The 23259-nt window shown below is 34.5% G+C and overlaps 1 protein-coding gene across 3 annotated transcripts in view; it reads left to right on the forward strand.

Annotated features, from left to right (window-relative positions):
• The window catches only part of ATRNL1 (attractin like 1), an 809729-nt gene that overhangs the window by 567712 nt on the left and 218758 nt on the right, over positions 1–23259 (forward strand). For all 3 annotated transcript variants that reach the window (XM_038008819.2, XM_073019389.1, XM_007964178.3), the window contains one exon: positions 20785–20892. In XM_038008819.2, coding sequence (XP_037864747.1) covers positions 20785–20892 — 108 coding nt within the window. The remainder of the gene's footprint in view (positions 1–20784; positions 20893–23259) is intronic.

Raw genomic sequence — 23259 nt, forward strand, 5'->3', positions numbered from 1 at the left:
TTATATCTGGAGATTTTCTTCACTTCCCAGAAAACAAGGTTGGTTAAAATAATAGAGGTATTTATTTTTTTAAAAAAGGAGGGAATATGCTGTATATTTATTACTTCCCAGATCAGTGGTGTTTTTTCATTTCGTTTTCCTTAGTGAATTTTATCCCAAGCCTCATTTTACTCTAAATCTGTTCTCTACTACAGGAGAGCTCCTTGCTTTGGTTAATATTTAACTTTTTAAAATATATCACATTACCCTGGTGAGCAAAATATTCATGTACTGTAAGATTACTGTCACTATAAAATTATGCATGTACTATAAGATTACTTTTACTATAAGATTACTATAAGACTACTGTCACAGTAAAATATGCATGTACTATAAGATTACTATCTCCCAAAAGATTTATAGAATAAAATACTTTCACTATTCTGTGCCTTTGAATTATCAGGTCGGACCACAGGGATTATGCAGAAAGTAGTTTATTTTTGTGCATTCTGTTTGATTTCTTTCTAAACAATTTTAACTTTTTCTAGGCTTAAAAAAATTAGTTTGTGTGCTAATGCATTACTTATTGACAGACGTGGTCATATTTAACATCTAATTAGTGGACAGAGTTAATTTTTTCATACTTCTTTTATTTTCGTATATCATCCCGGCCTCAAGCTGTCTTCCACTTAGCTGTCGTATTAGTTCCCTGTGACTAGTACAACACAATTACTGTAAACTCATTGGCTTAAAACAATTTATTCCCTTGCAGTTCTGAAGGTCAGAAGTCTGAAATTAGTCCTACCTTGCTGAAATCAAGGTCTCTGTAGCCACGCCTCTGCTAGAGGCTGTAGGGGAGAATTCATGTTCTTGCCTTTTTTAGCTTCTAAAACTACATTTCTTGCATTCCTTGGCTCCTGGCCCTTTTCAAAACCAGTATTATCACATCTTGCCTTAGTGGCCACATTACCTTGACTTCTTCTCTAGTTAAATCTCCCTATGCCTCTATCTTATAAGGGCACTGTGATTACAGTTAGAGCCCATCAGGATGATCCAGGAAAATATCCCCATCTTAAGACTTAATTTGATCACATATGCAGAATCTCTTTTGCCATATGAAAAAACTTTCACAGATTCTAGAGATTAGGACCTGGAGATTTTTGGGGGGCATTATTCAGCCCACCACAGCTACTATCTGACCAAATCACACAATGCACTTTTCTCTGCCACAGCTTTAATTTCATCCATGAATTTATTTAATACCGATATTGTCTTCAGATTTTTACACTCAGTTCAAAACTCTGAAATAGAAATATGTTAAGTGCAGACATCCGACTTTTATCACACTGACCACCAGATGGCAAACTTTATCATTATATTTTTAGTCCTAATCTAAATTAATTTGACAGCCTGAGTAGTTAAATATGCCAATTTAAAGTCCCGTATAGTGCCATGCAGTTTAGATCAACTGAAGTTTTGTCACACTAGATCATTTTTTATGAGAACAACTACACACAATCAGATATTAATCTGAGCTACTTTAATGGTTTCTGAGAAAGATTACTTCCTTAACTAGCTCTAACATCAACTAAGCATGCTTCTGTTTCACAGAAAATTCTTCCAACACTATCTCTCTTAGTTTTTGGGTAATTTCTTATAAATTCTAAACTTTAATTGATATGATGAATTATTCATCTCAATTTTAATTACTTTATTACAGGATTTCTCCTAGAACTTGTTTCATTAATGAATTCAACTCAGGCAGATACTAATCCATGTCACTTTTATCCTGTAGTATCACATAATATATAATATAAATAATGGGTACAAATAAGGCAGCTTTCTAAAATAGCAAAAATTATTATTTTATTGTTCTACTGTTTTCCAAAATCATTGCACTCTATGGTATCAGTCTAAACAATTCAGAGATATCAAAATAACAGCTAATATTCTTCTTCTTTCCCTCTTACAGAAACTTTTATAGAAAAGTTCAGAAAATGTATATTTAAGTAAATTAAAATTTGTGTTCTAAAGATAACACTTTTTGTATTTCCCAGGCATAAAGATATAGGTATAGATGTGGACATCAGTGATATAGAAATATAATTGGGATCATTCTTACAGTGAGTTTTTTCTTCTTTTGAACCTCATTCACAATATCATGTTAAGTTTGTTGGCCCTACCCTATTCCATCTCCCTGTATCCCTCAAGCCAAAATAAACATTATTCCAAATCTTATTTTTATTTTATATATATGCAATTATATATATATGTGCATTTACATATACATATATATACACATTCATTTATTATTCTGATTTTTTCAAAAAATTATGTTCTTAACATTTTCCAATGTTATTAAAATTCCTTGAAAAATTTTTAATGGTCGTATGATATTTTATCTTTTTTGTATTCAAATTTAGCCAAATAGACCAAATTGTCTCCAATTTTTCACTATTATAAATGACACTTTCATAGAAACTTTTAAATCTTGCTTATATCTCTCATTATGTATTTCATTAATATAGATTCCTAGCAGTGGAACTACTAGGTCAAAGGATATGTGGACTTTTGATGTTTCTGATATCTGTTAGCGAATAGCTTTCCCGAAGGGCCAAACCAGTGGCATTCTCTTAATAATACTTTTGCCAAAGTGCTTCACTAATTTAATTTTTGCCAACTAGGTAAAAATATTCCTTGATGTGCTCCTGTTTACTAATTTATCTTATGAATCCCTTTCCTTTTAAGGTATGTAAATTATATATAATGAAATTTATATAAAATCATCATTATCCAGCCTACTGCACTATTAAAAAGGAACATAAGCATTTGGGATGATGAATATAATTTCTAAAGGTGGCAGGAATTACCGGATGGAATTCAGAGTCCTCTTTATCTTTTAAAATAGGGTTCTCTGGCTTCTTTCTTCACATAGATTAGTGTTGTCAATACTGCAATAGAAAGATAGTGAGAATAAAAGTAGCACTATTAACTAGAATATTTTGTGCCTTTAGCTTTTAGTAAGTCCCGTGTTTACTTTGTAGCTTCTTTTCCCTGAGAAAATTGGAGCCTGAACTCACAGGGTTCTTAGGAAGATACAATCACTTTAAAAAGTGTGATCTTCCTAAAGGGAATTATTGTTTTAACAAAATCTACATACGTTGATAATTTTAAAACATATGAAAATGTGTAAACTCTTCATTGTTAATACTGTTTATTGGAAACGGCTAAGTTCTTTGTATAGGAAGGGGACATAATTTCCAGTGACATTATATTTCCTGTTCCTCTTTTGTTTGCACTAGAGAGAGCCTTGCCATATCTGATGCATCATTCTCTGAAGGTATGCTTGCATCATTTCCAATTAAATGTTTTAAGTCAGCAGTATACAGTAAATTATCATAAATGTTATTGTAAGTTCAAGCTGAAGTGTTAGCAAGAAAATTGGTAAAGGATATCATTTAAGCTCTTATTGGTTCTGTGTATTTGCTAATGTCTGTGGTGTATATTACTTTGACGAGCTTACAGTGACTTCTAACTTGAATTAAAATACAGTTTTGGTCAATCCTTTTAAGGTCAAGACAAAATTTAAATTAGAATATAATTTGCTTAGTTAGTCATCTCACTTTTTTTGAAGCAAGTAAGCAATGAATCGGGAAAATAAATTATAATTGTTTACTTAGGATTCTTAGAAAGGGAACACACGTGCTTTGTTGACAACAGTGGCATTCAGTAGATTGAATAATAATTTATCCTTTATTCATTACTTTTTTATTACTGATGGAAAGAAGACCTGGTTAAAAGGTAGCAGAGACCAGTTAAACGTTCAGATCTATTTTAATAATATTTACAAATTCATTCACTTTATAATAATTTGCATATTTATTTGAATTTTGACCTACTTGGCCTTAGAATTGTCAGTGAATATAAGGCAGTTTCTGAAGAAAGCCCAAAACACTCACTACAGTGCTAGAATTCAATTGGTATTTGTTGGCATGTCACACATTCAGATACCTTGCATGTCTAACTATTACATACTGAAATATATGTAATGAAGAGCAAATATAGTGAGAAAAATACATATTGAGTGAGCAAAGTTTGTGTCAAGTAAATGATTGACACAAATGTAGTTCTGTTTTTTTTTTAATTCTAGTATCACAAACTTATTCCAATATATCTGAAGAGTAAAATCTTGTTCCTGTGGTTACTGTAACTAAAAGGGAATGGAAAAGGCAGGGCAGGAAAAGATTTATGGGATTCAGAGATGAGAAAATGTGAGAGATTTGAAGAAAAAGAAGTTAGAAAAGAAGAGCAATGTATAGACTTGGACAAATGAGAAGAAATAATGAACAGGAATTTGTAGTATAAAGAAGAAGGATAAAAGGGTACATTTAGTCTCACAAAACTAGAATTGTATAATAAAAGAATTATTGTAACCCAAATTATTATTTAATTATTACAATGTTGTTATTCAAATTCTACACATCCTTTGTCTCACAGACATCTAAGGCCTTTAGTACCAGTCCAGTCCATGACAATATATTTTCCTAAAATCTCATCACTTGTTTATGCCACTTACTTGACAACTGATTGCACATTTGCATTTCTGAATTGTTCTGTGATTAAAATCTTCTATTATAAGTTAACATTTTATGCTTTAAATCTCAATTTTCCAAGTAGGATACAAATCTGGAAGACAAGCACTCTGTCCTATTTCTTACTAGTTTCTGTAGTTTTAGCAAAGCATCTTGCATTGTAGAGGGATCTTAATTCTTTAATGACTTAGTATAATATACAGCATTTTTCAAATGAAAGAGTCATTTATCCTATACTCAAAGAAAACTATAAAATAACACTGAAAGCATGCAGAGACTTGGGTGAAATTTAGAAGCTTTGGAACATGTATTTCATCAGTAAGTTATTTACTTTGTTTATGTGATAGTCCTGACATGGAAGATCAGTGTAAGCCAAGATAGTATTGGCAGAAAGAGTATAATAAATAGAAAAGGGGTACATGAATCAGATTATTTACATTTTGGAGATGGTGACTGCAGTGAGTACTGCACTTGAATTAATTCCAAAAGATCTCCCTTGAGCTGAAAGTATGTGTAGTCATAATTGCATGACCTGTGACACATTGTCTTTGTCCCACAGACAGGTTACAAAATTGGCACTGCATCAAGATAGAGTAATTATAGGGAAGCAGAAACTGTCTGGATATTCCACTGAAAGCTGAAGATGTGATCCATTCTTGATTTGCTTTGCTAATAGCTCTAACTTTGAGAAGACAGAGAGAATAGTAAGATGAACAACCAACAGGCGGGGGATGTAGGAGTCCTGGGAGAGAGAAAACCATCATGCCATTTGAGAGTATAGAATAGAAAGGAAAGAGAATAGCGAAGAGAAGCATTTACATACCCCCAGATTTTAGCAACTTTATTCCAAAATGTTTACAGGAAAGCTATTTTGATTCTGTGGCAAGAGAGCTAAAATAAAATACCCCAATAAATTGTTCATTCATTTATTCAGTTTAAGTAATGGTGTTAGAAAGTGTAAAGCTACAAGTGAGTTAAGGCTTCAAAATGAACTTTTGTTCTTTTTTGTAAGGATAACCTGACTGATACAGCAATGTTATGCTGCAGATATGATATATCCTAACTTTATAATGGCATTTATGAATATCTGGTGTTCTTTTGAAGTTGATCGAAAAATGGACACTGGGTAATAGCATAGTTGTTGGTGGTGGCTTCTGAGAGGGGCCAATAATTAGCACTCTTTGCTTTCTCTGGGTTCTAAACAAATAGGAACTAAACAGTTAATTTGAAAATACTGGTCAATATATCATTTTTATTATTGATAAAACTCATGCTGAAGGACATAACTTCGGGTCCATGAACCAAATTATTTTGCTAATTCTGAACTCCAGAATTAGGTAGATTTTGTCACCTGCCATGGATAATACATTAAGATATGCTGCCTCCTGTGGGTAGCCTTCCCAGGTAAGTTATGAGAGAGAGGATCCAAATCAAATTCACATCATCTGCAGGCAGATTTGCTTCTAAAAGGAAGACAGGCAGATTCATCTGTAGAATTAATCACTTCACCTCCTTGGAGCACAATGAGTAAGAGCAGGAGAGAAGCTAGGAGACTATGGAAAATACCCACTCATCAAAATTAGGAAGGGCAAAAGGTTTTCTTTCCCCTCTAACTTTGCCTTGCATCTGTTCTCTTAGGCCACTGAGTTTAACCATAAAGCCTGTGGTCAACTATGTGAGAGAGGAGATCAGCAGTTTATTTGGGCAGGAGGCCAATTCTAAGGTCAGCTGCTTTGAGCATTATCCTGAGATCCATGGTGGTCAGTTTTGATTCTACATTGAGAAGATTCTGAAATGGGTTGAAACAGGACATATATCAAATCAGCTTCAATGACACTCTGTATCCGAAGCTGGAAATTTACCACCAACTTGTTTCTTGTCTTAAATTATATATAACTCTATGGCCATATTAAATAACTCTAATACTAGAATGCATAAAGATACATCAGTAATAAAATTCCAAAAACACAGAAATGCCCTAATTAAATAAAATCTCCTCACTTTATCAAATTTCCAGGGAACAGTCATTAAAGTTTAAAAGATTATATTTGTTGGCAAGTTAAAACCATAAGTAAAGTCTAAAATTATTTTGCCTTTGTGAGTTAAAAATTCTTCAAATAAATTCCAAAACCATTCTTCAATATTTCTTATTAAAATATTAACCATTCTTCAATATTAATCTCAGCCATAAGCATTCACCATTCACAGGAAGAGTTGGGATTGTCTGTTTCTCACCAGAATGCATAAAGCTCCTTCAGCGTCAACACTGCTATATTAGTTCAATGCCAAGCCTTCCATGGACCTAATTTTAAATAATACAAATTATTAATAATACATGGAAAATGTTCAGAGCACTGGCCACGCAGTCATCAAATTTAAAAAACAGACCAATTTTTACCCTTTAAATGAGTTATCTCAGGCAAAATGATATGCCTAAACCTAGTTCTTAGTGTGGCCAGACACCATAACAGAGACTCAGTGGTGTCTAAGGAAAGAAGGGTAGATTGTGAAACCCTGATTTTCATCTTGCCATGATACCTATAAGTCTATACAAGTTGTCCAGAATTCATGAGCTATGAGTTTAAATCTCAGTGGGAGAAATCCATAAGCAAATGGTTGATTTCGGTATTATGCATACTTATCTCTTAGAGAGACATTGCTGCCTTCTTGCAAAATTTAGAAATTTGTGTCTAGGCGCAGTGGCTCATGCTTGTAATCCCAGCACTTTGGGAGGCCAAGGCAGGTGGGTCACTTGAGGTCAGGAGTTCGAGACCAGCCTGGCCAACATGGTGCAAACACTGTCTCTACTAAAAACACAAAAATTAGCTGGGCGTGGTGACATGCACCTGTAGTCCCAGCTACTCGGGAGGCTGAGGCACGAGAATCGCTTGAACCCAGGAGACGGAGGTTGCAGTGAGCCAAGATTGTGCCACTGCACTCCAGGCTGGGCGACAGAGCAAGACAGTGTTTCAAAAAAAAAAAAAAAAGGAAAAAGAAAAAAATTAGAAATTTGTAATTATGTCAGCCCCAAGCACATCTTATTCAAGCCTTCTCCTCCAAGACAGTATTTTAAGAATTTTTTGGTTTCCATATATCCCAACTCTAAATTGAGAGTGACTGTGTTTGGTGAATAGCACCCATGCTTTTGTGACTAACCAGAAGGCATTTCAGTCGTATTTTGCTGTGGCTGTTGCCACTATATGTCTCTATGACTTCACTTCCCAGGAAGTATTTGTCTCTCCTCTGTCATTAGCCAATTCAGAGACAATCTAACACCACATGGTAGAGAGTGACCTTGAGCTTGTGTTCAAACTAAATGATTGTAAGTTTCATCCATAGGCCCTATCTTGGTCCTAAATTAATTTTTAAATTCAATAAATATTTATTGAATATCTTCCATCTACCAAATACTTTCTAGATGCTGAGATTAACATATATAAAAATCCCAATACTATCAATAGAGACAAACTTTAAACAAATAAGCAAAATATATAGCATATTAGATGATAAAGAATAATGTGGGGAAAAACAAAGCAAGGAAGAGGGAAAGTGGCAGTGTGTGTGTGTTTGTGTGTGTGTCTATGTGAAGATGATTGGCATTTTAATTGAGGTGATCAGGGAAGAAGTAGAAAATGAAATTTTAGGTAAAGGAACTAGTGTTGGCTACTTAAGCCTAACACTAACCATTTAAAGCTCATTCACATTCTGTTTATATATATACACACAGATACATATTTATATACACAGTAAACATTTAAAGCTCATTCGGGTTCTATTTTATATCTATCTATCTATCTATCTATCTATGTATCTATGTATGTATCTATCTATCTATCAGCTCTCCATAAGAGATTGAATGAGCCAAGAAAGCTGTCTAGTCATCAGTTGCTGAGGGACTGGCTAAGACAGAAATACACAGATACCTTTCTCAGTTGCCCCAAGTTTGGGACTCACTGCTCATATATATGTATACAAAGTACAAAAATTAAAATTCGAGTTCTATAAATTTAGAACTTCTTTGTAGTTTAATATGTTGAATAACAGCAAATATTCTGCTCAACAATTTCCAAAGCCTTTTTTTCCATATAATTAAGTCACTGCCTCCACGAAGCTTAGGAATAGTTGCACTTGCATAGTAAACAGTAATTAAGGCCTTGGCCCTAGTTGAAGTCCAGTGATCTTCATTTTTGTTTTCTGGATTGCCCCGTTACTTGTTCTATCCTTAAGGAAATGGAGTGGCTTATTTGATTTCTAAATTTAAGTGAAATAAACAGCATCAGTAATAAAGATGATGTTGTAGGACTTTCTCTTTAGTTCAGCTAAAAATGGGATCTTTATCCCATGACCGTGAAAGGTTAGGCTCACAGATACATTGAAGGGTGGGAAAAATGGAATTTATTGGGCAAAAAGAAAAAAAAAACTCAGCAAAGTGAGAGAATTTCCTGTTAACAGGCCCTCATCTCACCAATTGACTCCCAGGTACCACCCCAGAACAGGAGAGGCCAGGTTTCTCCAGCTGCAAACAGCAGGAACTTCCCAAGGCTCCACCCAGTGTGCACTCCTCCCATTGTGCAGGCCTATCAGAGATTCTGCCAGGCGGCCTATTTTACGTGGCTGTCTCAATGATATTATGTTGTTTATCTTCACTTTTTACTTTTTAACTTGTTCGGAGTCTCAAGCAGATGAGAAAGGTCTACTTAATAATAGAAACTTTATCAGAGACCCCCAACAGTTCAATAAATTCATTATTGATTGCTAGGTAAGTGTCCATTTCTGGAGAAAGGGTAATGAAGCATTTATTTCTTTTCTCTGATCCACTTAAAATTTTCATCAACCGAGAAATAAATGGCCTGATTATCAAATTTAGATATTTATGGGAAAATTCATAGAAAGGAAATATATTAGAATAAAGGGAATTTGTAGATTAAGTGTGAAGTATATAGAATATATTTGGTGAAAGTTAAAATGCTTTTGGTAAAGGGAAGATAACTGTAGGGTTAGATGTGTCTTCTTAGCAGGAATATATCATAAGCCAACACATTCAGAAAAATGTACCAGTTGATTGGTGAAGCAGAGAAGACATAGAGGAAGAGGCTGCAAAGTTCTTGGGAGCATCATTGGACCACGAGAAGTTGAATGAGCCGAGAAATCTGTCTGGTCATCAGTTAGAGAGGGGCCAGCTAAGTCAGAAATACACAGATGCCTTTCTCGGTTGCCCCAAGTTTAGAACCCACTCCTTATAAAAATGTATACAAAGTACAGAAATTAGAATTCAATAATATATGGTCCAAAAAGTTGTATTCCAGGGCAAGGGCTAAGTAGTGTTAAGTTTTGGAGAAGTTTTGCAGTGTACAAAAGATGGTTTCATGAAGTTTGAAAATAAGGGAAAACATGCCCAGTCTGCTAGCTAGGGAACTTCTTGGGTATCATGTACCTACATACCTCTTGCCACCTTGAGTGGACATAGTGTTTGAAAATAAACTGAATGTTTCTAAATCCATATACCTTATCTGTCCTATCTTTTGATATACTACATGGAGGGAACCCTGGAATATGAAAAGGCAAAACTCATTCTTGTGGTGGCTTTTATGATTTGAGTTGAATTACTAGCAAGTATGGCAACTCACTATCTTGATTATTCTCTTTGCCCCCAAAGGGCACTGACCTGTTCAGGGAAATGGAATGGGGTCAACGTGAAAGACCACATGCAGAGAGATAACTAACACATTGGAAGTTTAAAAGTTCAAAGAGAATTCTGCACTCCATAAAAATAAAAATAGGTTACAAACAATCACAACAGTAAAACATGAAAAATTTATAATAAATACCAATGTGAAGTTCTGAATTTAGTTTCAAAAATTTACTTATAGACATGCTAAATAGAGAAGACTTGTCTTGATCAAAGTTCATATCAGGGTATTCAAGGGCCCTAGATGACCATCTGTCAGGTAAGTCACAGTACTTCTGAGCCTGCTTTAATAGGAACATTGGACTAAGTAAGCTCCAGTATTGCTTCCAAATCTGAGAATGAGTTATTCCAATGAGTCTGTGACTTTCTCACATTTTGATTTTTGTGGTTTAACACATTGTTCCAAGTACATAAGAAAGCTGATTTTTATCAGTCATGAGTAATCTATGCTACATCAAACTGCCCTTCACATTAAAAAAATTCAAACAATTGAAATTCATTTTTTATAAAAAATGCCTGTCATGTCTCCTCTCACAAAATATTGAAAACAAGTCAGATTGCCTATTCATTTATCACACCAGTTAGTCAATGGTCATTATAGGTATCTTCCATTGGAGACTTAAAAAATTATGTTTAGCAGATGTCTTCACAAAGGAGCATTTTACTGAAGAACCATTTCTTAGCATTTTGCAATATTGAACTAAAAATGACTCCATTAGCTAATAGCAAAATAATCCCATTTCCTCAAAGAAAAAAATATGTATTGATTAAATGGAAAATGCCAGTGTTTGGGTCATTTACGTAGCCAGGAAGATTTAAGAACCTCTTGAAGAACTTCAAAATTATAGTCATAAACTACTGAAATGTTCAACACGAACTCCTTATACACTAAATGTAAAAGCTAACTGGATTATGTTGCATTTAGAATTTTTTAACCTAGAAACTAGCATGTTGTGGTTCAGAATTGAATCATTAGCTTTGCATTAATTCCCAGAATCAGGGAGAAAAGAAATCTTTCTTTAGTAAATTACTTCTTAGGGTGGGGAGAACTACTGAGAGATTGATCTGAGCTTTATTGTAGCAAGAGCCTCAAGTCATAAATTACTGGCACACAGCAGAAGTCAGTGTGTCATTTCTATTGTGGTCAGATGCTTTTATATTTCCACTTGTCAAGGTTGACTTGATCATATTGTGTACTTCCTGGATGTCAAAGACATAGCATTCATTTGTCCTTCTCTTTGAGAGCAGGACAGGTATTTCTTTCACAACTTAAACCTCTAAGTTTGAGAAGAAATATACTCCATAGTATGACTGTGGGGGTATTCTATGTGTGAAAATTTTTTTCAAGTGCAGATTTCAAAATTTGAAATTAACCAGGTTCTCATTTTTACTCTTTGAGGAGTAATATGTATTAAAATCCATTCTGAGGATCTAGCTTTTAAATGACCTTTTCAGTACTCATCCTTTTGCTCATTTTGATTTGCTCAGATAAATTACAACCACCTGGCCTTTTGTATTAAAAAAGGTTACATACAAAATTGACCTTTCGATACTTATTGAGAGAGCTAGGTTCATTGTATTTGAGATTAACTGCTGTTGCTGTTTTCTGAATGATGTGTTAAATAACTTTACTTGAGGATGGTAAAACCTATTTCTTGTGCCATTTTGTTCCAAGCTAATTCTAACACCATAGGAATGGACTGTCTGAGAAATACAAAGAAAATTATGTTTTAGAAAACATTGAATCGAATTTATTTAGCTCCTATGTGCCTAATGATTTACAGATGTGATTTCAGTGTATCTTAATCTTGATAAACCCAATATTCTCCTTTGGCCAGTCTGCCCTTCACCATCTTGCTTATTAAGATTCCGGCTTCTTTCTGTCTGTTTCTTGAATATTTTAAGCTCAGGCTTGCCTCAAAATGTGGCGCTTGCTTTTCCCTCTGCCTGAAATGTTCTTTTTTTTTTTTTTTTTTTTTTTTGAATTGGAGTCTCACTCTGTCACCTGGGCTGGTGTGCAGCGGCGCAATCCCAGCTCACTGCAATCTCTACATCCTGGGTTAAAGCGATTCTCCTGCCTCAGCCTCCCAAGTAGCTGGGACTACAGGTGTGTGCCACTACACCCAGCTAATTTTTGTATTTTTAGTAGAGATGGGATTTCACCATGTTGGTTGGCCAGGATGGTCTCGATCTCTTGACATCATGATCCGCCTGCCTCGGCCTCCCAAAGTGCTGGGATTACAGGCATGAGCCCCCGGACCCTGCCTGAAAAGTTCTTTTCTAGCGTCCTTTGTTCCATTCACCTAATATTCCATTTGCCACCATACATTTTCTGACTTCTGTGTAATTAGGTTGGACTGTGTGACTATTTCTGATAATGAAGTATGTCACTTGTGGGCTGAAGCACTGAAAAGTCCATACACAATTCACTAGTCCCTTTTCTGCCATGATTCTTCGGGAAGTCTTGGGTTGAGGTGGAAAGTGACAAGATTGAAGCAATCTATATTGCTGAATTACCAGATGGGAAGTTACCTAGACCAGAGGATTTTGTGTGAGCAAAAAATAAACTTTACTGTGTTCAACTACTGAGCTTTTGGGGATGTGTGCCTATTCTGATTAACTGTTTAGGGTTTCAGGGCAAATATCATTTCCCTTTTGTAACCACTCCATCTAAAGCACTTTCTCTCTGCACGGTACCTTTCCCCTGACCATTTTGTTTCCCACAGCAATTTTTTCTGTAATACTTTTATTTATTTGTTTATGTAAGTCAATGTCAAACAAACAAGACTTCCATGTGCTGTTAATTATGATTCTTAAGTGCCCAGAGTATTCTTTAAAGTTGTCAATAAGCATTCATTTTTCAACATTTCGTTTTAATGTAAACAAGTACAAAAAGCAAGGTAAAATACTACCTTGCAAAGGCCCATTGAATTTCCTGTTGGTCACCAGGAAGCATAGCCTGTATCAAGCCATAGCACAGTTTATAAGACTCTCCTACATAAATCCATTTTGCATTATTTCTTTTATCCTGAAATGAGATCATCTTTGGCAAAGTCTTTATCAGTGATGCTATCTGTGTCAACACAGAAAATATTTCGAGTCCATATTTTAATTTTAAAATTTCTCAGAGTCACCTTCAAAACTTCTGCAATATTTTTACATATATGGAGGTCTTCATCCACTAACAAATAGCTTTGTTGCTTTTAACTTCAGGCTACATAAATACTTCCTGCAATATCAGACTATACTATCTGCCAGTTTGCCAACTTCCAGTTTCCTGGCACAAGGTTCAGAAGAGTCCCTGGTATTTTTTTTGCTGGCATGGAGAAGCTTGCTGAATAGAATCAAAAGGGTTACCCTATACATCAGTTCCTAGAAAAACGGCATGCAGTTAGAGCTCAGTAAAAATTCATTCAATTAATTATTACAAGCAAACTTATTCACCATGGAAATCTTGATATGAGCAAACTCTATCAAATTTTTCTACAAATAGGCTTTTATTTATTTTTTTTTTAAAAAAGGAAAAAAATTCTTTTTTTCCTAGAATTTTAGTCTAAACTATTCAAGATCATCCTTTGGAATTTGAAGTAAAGAACGTCATAATTTGCTTCCAGTCCTTAATGAAGTTTCTTGACAAGGCATTAAGACTTTACTGAAAATTATTTTCTTATTGCTAAAGCATGAAGAGATGTGCCACATGACATACAGAGCTTCATTTCTCATTAGGGAACAAAATGAGGTATGTGATCAGGTATAAGATAAAAACAGGTATACACAGGTATATCATCTGCATAATCAAAGTTTTGCATGCAATATTAACTCTTCAGTATTATGAAGATTTAAGTGATTTTCTTTTGGAAAAGTGTTCACAAGTTGGAATTCTTTGTTAATGAGAAGTCAGCAAGCACACAGTTGAGAAAAACCAGGGATTGTCTATGCTGGATCATGTTAGTGTTTCACTTAGACTAAAAAGAAATGATGAAATTCTAATCCTTTCCTGATTTATTTCAAAATACTCAGTGTTAGCAAACATTAGAAATTTCTGGAATCGATGTGATAATTAAATAGGGATATTATTTTACTTTTCTTTGTTTGCTCCACACTGCAAATTAGCATGATCATACCCCCGACCAAAAAATGATTTTACCAAGGTCTATCCAAAGATATAAAGCGTAACCGATTTGATTAACAACTTTGTGATATGCTTCAAGACACAGCTTTTGTGTTGAGAAAAATTCAAATTTTGGTAAAATTCTATCCCCCACCCCCCTTTTTTTTTTCTTTTCTTTTCTTTTCTTTTCTTTTCTTTTCTTTTTTTTTTTTTTTTTTTTTTTTTTGAGGTGGAGTCTTGCTCTGTTGTCCCAGGCTGGAGTGCAGTGGCGGTCTTGGCTCACTGCAACCTCTGCCTCCCAGATTCAAGCCATTCTCCTACCTCAACCTCCTGAGTAGCTGGGATTACAGGTGTGTACCACCAGGCCTGGATACGTTTTTTGTATTTTTTAGTAGAGACAGAGTTTTGCCATGTTGGCTAGGCTAGGCTGGTCTTGAACACCTGACCTCAGGTGGTCTGCCTGCCTTGGCCTCCCAAACTGCTGGGATTATAGGCATGAGCCACTGTGTCTGGCTCCTATCCCTTTTAAATTAAACTTATTTTCACGAAGACTTATCAATGGACAGATGTCAGGCACCCCTTCCATTTTCTTGACTTCAAAACTTAATTACAAAGAATTGCCCTTGTAAGAAGTACTGTTTTGTCTCCCATGATGTGTAAGTAGGAATGGATAACATGGATATGTAAAGATAAGGAAGATTTGCTAATGAAGGTTATTCATTTTCTTTGACATTTCCTGAATTAACCTAAACAATGACAGTCCATGCTTAAAAGGACCATACTTATAAAAGTAAGGTATATTTTATTTAATTCCTGTCAGTAGAAACCTTTTAAAAATACCTTATTACAAGGAAATGATGTTGATGCTATCAGGTCATATAGTTTGTAGCCCCCTGCTCTTGTTAATATTGACAATTTCCAGAGTTCCAGGAGACTAATTTTACGTTGAAGTATTTCAAAATACTCAGTGTTAGCAAACATTAGAAATTTCTGGAATGGATGTGATAATTAAATAGGGATATTATTTTACTTTTCTTTGTTTGCTCCACACTGCAAATTAGCATGATCATATCCCCGACCAAAAAATGATTTTACCAAGGTCTATCCAAAGATATAAAGCGTAACCGATTTGATTAACAACTTTGTGATATGCTTCAAGACACAGCTTTTGTGTTGAGAAAAATTCAAATTTTGGTAAAATTCTATCCCCCACCCCCCCCTTTTTTTTTCTTTTCTTTTCTTTTGATCTATGATCAAAATATGATCTACAATCAGTATGTAAGGCTAGTATCTTTAAGAAACAAGATCGTTCAGTATAGAGTATGGGTGGCATTGCATATACGCCAGTTTACAGAAAAAACAAAGTTTGGGAACCACTGAGCTACATGAAGAAAACAAATAAATGAAATGTTTCCAATTAAATGTCTGAGCTTTGAACTAATTCTGCCTTGAAGATAATTTTCAAATTCTTGTCTAGCAAATAGGAATGTGTCAGTAAATCTAAAGTAGTTTTGCTGGCCTTTAGAATTTACTCCCTTTTGTTTTATTTTTAAGCATTAATATGAGTTGATTGATTTATTTCTTGAAATAATTTAAGGAAGTAGAGTTACATTTTGGTTCAGGATGAGGGGCTGTTAACTTCTGAAGACAGCAGTAAGTTGATGATTTAATCCACTGAAATTACAGGGAAAAAATTAAAAGTATCATCTATTAGTGACAGGTTCATAACTTTTCTAGTCCTCATCTATTTGCCCTTTAGAGGTCCTTGATCTGCAGGTTGAAGAATTTCCTGCCTAGAGGATCTGTGAGGTTCCTGCCAGGTCTAAAAATCTGTGGAGACTGTGTCTTGGTCATATGAATTATATAATCAGTGTTATCCAGATGCCAACAAGACCCTCATTTGTTGACATCATTTAATCCCTTATTTTGGCCTTTTTGTTTTAATTTTACTTTGAGTGATAATATATTTACTTTCAATGGTAATTTACTTAATGTATATGCATAGTCATGCTTATACTTTCTACATACATTGACATGAACATGTACTATATATGCATGGGTATATACATATATATAACCTTATTGTATTAGTCTATTTTCACACTACTAATAAAGACATACTTGAGATTGGGAAGAAAAAGAGGTTTAATTGGACTTACAGTTCCACATGACTGAGGAGGTCTCAGAATCATGGTGGGGGCCAAAGGCACTTCTTACATGGTGGCGGTAAGAGAAAATGAGGAAGAAGCAGAAGCAGAAAGCCCTGATAAACCCATCAGTTTCATGAGACTTATTCACTGTCGTGAGAATACCACGGGAAAGACCAGCCTCCACGATTCAGTTACCTCCCACTGGGTCCCTCCTGCAACATGGGAGATTTCTGGGAGATACAATTCAAGTTGAAATTTGGGTGGGGACACAGTCAACCCATATCACTTATATATGCTATTAACATTTTAGAAGACAATTGCAGGCAGAGTTAGTTACTGCTTTGTTTTTTATGTATGTGTAGTTTTAAGGATTATTATCCTAAAGTCATTCAAAGAGTTGTATGCCTTGTGGTATTTGGAAAGGTAGCGAGTATGAAGTTTGGGGAATGATACCATATTTGAAGTAATAGTATTAAGTTGAAGAATTATCTGTATTCATGTTTGATAGAATCAACGACTCTACCCGGTAGTCAAATTTAAGCATAGATATTCTTTTCTTTTCTTTTTTTCTTTTTTCTTTTTTTTTTTTTTTGAGACAGAGTTTCGCTCTTGTTGCCCAGGCTGGAGTGCAATGACGCAATCTCGGCTCACTACAACCTCCACCTCCCGGGTTCAAGTGATTCTCATGCCTCAGCCTCCTGAGTAGCTGGGACTACAGGCATGTGCCACCATGCCTGGCTAATTTTATTTTATTTTATTTTTTAGCAGAGACAGGATTTCACTATGTTGGTCAGGCTGGTCTTGAAATCTTGACCTCAGGTGATCCACCTGCCTCGGCCTCCCAAAGTTCTTACAGGCGTGAGCCGCTGCACCCAGCCTGATTTTCATATCATTTTTAATTCCATGGTTTGTTTTATATGAGATTTTGAATAGCAAAACAGTTACTATGTACAACTAATAAGATACTAACATCTCTTTAATTTTTAAATTTTCTTCACAACAATGTGTATGGCAGTATGATTATAATCTATTGTATTATGATCAATTTGTTCTCTTGGCTTTATTGTTCTGCTGAATAATTGGCAATAGCAGATTAGTTATAAAACAGACGCATCTGCTATATGGCTTCTTATGGGTATACAAAATGTTAAACTTCATTTTATATAAAACATAATCCTAGAGAATAGATTAATTTTCAAAATTTCTTAAGAAAATACTCTATATTTTTTCCTAATTTTCAGGTTGAGTTTTTATCACTCTTAGTCACAAATGGTGGAAGGCAGTTCCAAATCTAAATTCATTTTACCACAATAATGACATTTTCCAACTGTCTCATAAATTTGCAACATTTGTTAAAAGGGAGACTAGTAGAGCAAAATGTGTCACTATTGCTGAAGAAAATGGGCCTGTGGTAATTAGTGTGCCATCTTCGGAGACAAAAATAGTGCTTGAAATTTAACATTATAATTGTACCAATTAGCAGTTATTGAGTGCTCACAATGTGCCAGCCTCTGTGCGGAACAGCCCAAGTGTGTGATCTCTTTAGTCTCAACCTTATGACTTAAAGATATTATTGCTATTCCCATTTTATAGAGAGAAAGAATGAGTGAAAGGCCTCAGTAATGAGATTATGATCCAATTGCTAGTAAGTGCAACAGCTGGGCTTTAAAACAGGTCCTCTAAGGTATAGGCATAGTGTAGGTACTGTTATTATTTATAGATGAGAAAAATTGAGGCTTAGAGAGGTCTAAATAATTTGGTTAAGCTCAAACAGCTAAAAAGTGGAGAGACTGGTATATAAAAGTAGGACAATTGTTAAGAATAGGGGAGGAGGGCAGAAATCATTTGCAAAGATAATCACAATTTACTCCATTTGATTATTTTAGGGCTATCACACTAAAGCAAGAGTGTTACAGGGGAAAATGATTTTCTCTTCCTAAATTTCACAGTAAGAACATTTGCATTAGTCTCCCAGAGGCAGAAACTCAGCTGTTTCAGCAAGGGCTCTCTCGCCAGTCTTCACTAGGTGACCCAGAATAAATTTATTTGTCTAATTCTTTATTTGTAACTTTACTGATACTCTATATTGTGCCCTAATTATTTCCATTTTACCAGACTTGCTTTACAAGCTATAGTAGTAAAGTCCTCGGCAGGAAGAATATTTTTCTTGTTCTTTATATAAAGTAATTTAGTAGACATTCTGTTCCTAAAAAGTGATGGAAACACAAAGCTCAGAAAACAAACTAGAATTTTTAAATATACTTTTACATTCTAAAAATTTAAAAATTGAACAAAAGTATCAGTCACTGATTTTTTTTATGAGTTTTGGGAGGCACAGTAACAGATTATAGTCCATGGCACTCTATTTTTTGTCAACGATTGTGAGTTTGGAATATTTGTTGATTTATATTACAATGTGTGATATTGAGTATTCATTAATTCTATTTTGTAGACCTTTTACTTTTAGATGTAAGGAAAAGGCAAGATGAGGAAAAAGAAACTGTTTATTTTGTCTAGCAATCACTTGTCATATGAGATGCCATTTGTATGCTGAGGAGAGCTAATACAAATGGAGAAAATTGATAATACAAATCTTAGAAAATTGTGTTCAAACACAAAGTGGAATTTACAATTTTCTCAAGACTATTTGTACATGATCATAGGAAGGGTAGATTGTATATTCGTGTGTGTGTTGTCTGGGCATGTTGGTGTATGTGTTGTTACCAAAGACGAAGAACCTGGTGTCTTCCGCATTTACTATCCCTCAGCATCTGAAATAACATTATGTTTGCATTTTGCATAGAAATACTATTCAGATCAATTACCCATTCCTATTGAGAGAGGCAGAAACAGATTCTATTTGCCAGGAACTGTATTTTTAATAATATAATTTTGAAGTTATATTAAAGTGAATAATTTGAAAATTTAGATCACATTCACTTTTTACTTTGAATATGTGTTTTTAAAATGAATTTATTACTTCAAAAAAATGTAATCTACAAACTTAAATTGTTACTCATTAACAGTTGCATTATTTCTATCCCATATTGTCATGTGACTGTTCTCTTTTAATAATAAAAACCAGGTATTAAAACAAAAATTTTAAATAATAAAGTGTGATGGCAGTTTATTATCTAAACTTCTGCTTAAATAAATAAACTTGTGTTTAAATAATTTGGCCCGTGTTCCTTTATCATCTACAAGGGAGTTTTATGAATGTTCACTCACAGCACTACATCCATTTACATTCAGAGATGAGTAGTTAACATTTTAAGTTAATGACAGAGAATCTTTAAAAATATCTGTGAATAATGAAGCCATTCGTTGTGTTCAAGAATTTTGCCTTTCTTCAATAATATAATTTTCTTCTCATTTTAAAGAGTATTTAATTGCATCACATGTCCTATTTTAATATTTAATAATTTTATTAGCTGTATAGAATGAGAAGGGCAAAAATTGCAATATCTAGTGCTGGTCATCAATTTTTTTTTATCATGACTTAATGAATATTATAATTACAAAGAGAGGCAAAAAGATAAATTAGCTTAGTAGTTGGTTGGGACTTGCTAGTTTATTGGTTTTAGCTTGGGCAAAGCCCAGAATAGTCACAAAGAGAAAGAAACAAGTATGTGGGGGTGCTGTAGAAGTTCTTGCACACAATTTCTCAACTTACTAATCATGCCTCATTTTGAATAATAAACAAAGGCTTTGACCAAAATTATAAACACTGCCAATAATAATTCCTTCTGGTTCCATAGCAGTTGACAGGAGATTCTGATGACTTACAAAACTTAGCCTTGTCAGGTATATGTTCCTTTAATTTCTATTAATGCATTTTGGCAACTTTTCATTATCTTTTCTTAAATATTTTTACTGTTTTTTTCTTTTCAAGCTAAGACAAAAGTAGGAGTTTTTTTGAGTAGGAAAATTTGGCATAGCCATCATTGTAATAACGCTTTTTACTCAAGTAGCACCTCTCACCTGAGACTTTCAAAGTGGTTTTGAGTACATTGTATTAGACCTACAGGATGGAGGTCAAGGGAAAAGTTATTTGTAGGCACCATACATTAAAAGCCTCTGTGGACATATAACTGAGGCCATGGGGAGAAAGTAATTTTCATCTTTAGTACTCGAGATATGGATATGCGTGTAACATGATTCCTAACTTTTCAATGCCACTTGTTAAAAAAGGGAACCAGATATTGTTGAATTTCATGAGCATTTAAACCTATTTTAAGACAAATCATTTTTAACCCCCTCCAGCAACTGCTTCGAGAACGACAGCAGATGGCCAGCCGTCCCTTTGCTTCTGTTGATGTAGCTCTGGAAGTGGGAGCTGAACAAACAGAGTTTCTGCGAGGGCCATTAGAGGTAGGAACAGCGGTGCTGAAAGAGGACCACTGTGTTTGCATATTTATTATATTGCTTCTCTAATCTACATCTGCTTAAGAAGCCAAACAGAGTCTGATTATCTAGAGTTGACAAGATTCAGCTACATATGTTATGCCATTTTCAAGGCACATAGTTTTAATAGTATGACATGAGCTGTAACCAAAGCCACTGGAGAATCTATTAGCCTAGGCAAGAGTGACAGACTGCTCACCTGGCAGCCGTTCTCTGACAGATAGGAGCTGAGGGAATTTAAGATATAGGTATGATAGGAGAAACAAAGCACCTATATTTAGTCTTTGGAGTACTCTGTGCCCCTAGTTAACAATTCACATCTATCTTTATTAACAAAGTTTACTTAGAAAACGTGGGTGGAGATGAGTTGCATTTTAATTACATAGCTTCATTTTTGAATGTTGAAAAGTGAATGTTTCTCACATATAAAATGAATATTTTTATTTGTGGTTAATTGCTGTATTATTACATTCCTTTATTGCAAAGGCAGAAATAGAGTATGATGAAAAAGAAATCATATGCAACTAAATATGGTATTAGAATCCAAAAGTAATCCATGAAGTGGTTTCTGAAAATAATAACCCCTAAAGGTGCAAAATTCAAAGCATTATGATGCATACTAATTTAATTGTATGTTTATTACTTTTATTTACATTTTATATGTGGTAAAATATATTTAAGTAGAAAGGTTAAGAAACTGTGGAATTGAAGCATTTTATTCTTTTTTAGATGCTTTTTTTTTTTTTTTTTTTTTTTTTTTTTAAGTGCTGGCCAATCCCTGCGTCATGCCATGACCGGAACGCCAAAAATGCGTTTATTTGACTAATTTTATGTTGCCATTTTCAGATTTTATTTTTTGTCAAGGGAAATAAGGAATGGAAAAATAGAATCCTTCAAAAACCTAGGTATACATATAATTGATTCTCTCTGTAGCATTTTTGGTTTTTCTGAAAAAATAAGACAAAATCACAACTCATGGATGCACAAAGGGTCAGTTTTTAGAGGAAAGGAAATATTGGGTGCATGTTCCCCTATGATTTTTAAGACATTTTGATTTTTTACTACTCTAGATCACAGGTTGCCATGGAAGCTTAGAACATTAGGAAATGTATGTGTATATCTTCTTGGGGAAAAATTACAAAAGAGAATGATTAAATGAAAAGTACAGCAAGTGCTCTAATTTCATTTTGGTTCCTTGTTTCAGATAACTTTTGTAAAAAACCTTTAACACAGAGAAAACTTAGACTATTCTTGGACTATTATAAATTTTTTTTTCCCCATCTGTTTAAAACATTCTCAAATACTGCTAAAAATCGAGTAACAAGAGAAAAAAATGTCTGTAATGCACAGACTAAAGAAGAAAAGACATAATCAAAGAACTAGAAAATTCACAAACTTAAGGAACAAATATGACACAGACTGTGTCACCATAGTCTGTCAGTTGCACATTAATAGTGTTCAATAATGTATTGTTAGGTGCCCATGTGTTCATAATCATTACATCTTCATGTTCTATTTTTTCCAAATTTTGGTTCCTTCTTTATCATTGTGAATTTTTAACGTTAAATTTTATTTTGTAGAGTTAAAAAAAAGTCTAGCCCTACTTCCCTACTTATTTTTAGTTCATATTCTCTGATATTCCTTATTTCATTCTTTCATTTCCAATTGCACTATATCGTTTTGTTTTACACCTGTACTTTCTGGAAAAAAACTGTTAGCCTTTTTTTTTTTTTTTTTTTTTTTTTTTTGTTCTTTTGAGACAGTCTTGCTCTGTCGCAGGCTGGCGTGCAGTGGCCGGATCTCAGCTCACTGAAGCTCCGCCTCCCGGGTTCCCGCCATTCTCCTGCCTCAGCCTCCCGAGTAGCTGGGACTATAGGGGCCCGCCACCTCGCCCGGCTAGTTTTTTTGTATTTTTTAGTAGAGACGGGGTTTCACCAGGTTAGCCAGGATGGTCTCGATCTCCTGACCTCGTGATCCGCCCGTCTCAGCCTCCCAAAGTGCTGGGATTACAGGCCTGAGCCACCGCGCCAGGCCTGTTTTTTTTTTTTTTTTTTTTTTTTTTTAATTGATATTAACACTAACATGAACTACTGTTCTACCAAGGCTTATTTCAGCTACCCCATTTTGTGTGTGTGTGTGTGTGTGTGTGTGTGTGTGTGTGTGTGTGTGTGTGTTGTTACCAGCCTTGCTTCTTTTTGGGTTTTTTCCCCAGCTTCTGTCCATAAACTGATTTTCATCTACTAAACAGAATATTGCATATTCTATTTTTATGTTGCTGATAGCTACCCTTTCCTTATCAAGATTCATAGTGATTTTTCCCTAGCTATGCTTAAA

Source organism: Chlorocebus sabaeus, chromosome 9 (assembly GCF_047675955.1).
Source record: "Chlorocebus sabaeus isolate Y175 chromosome 9, mChlSab1.0.hap1, whole genome shotgun sequence".
Classification (NCBI taxonomy): domain Eukaryota; kingdom Metazoa; phylum Chordata; class Mammalia; order Primates; family Cercopithecidae; genus Chlorocebus; species Chlorocebus sabaeus.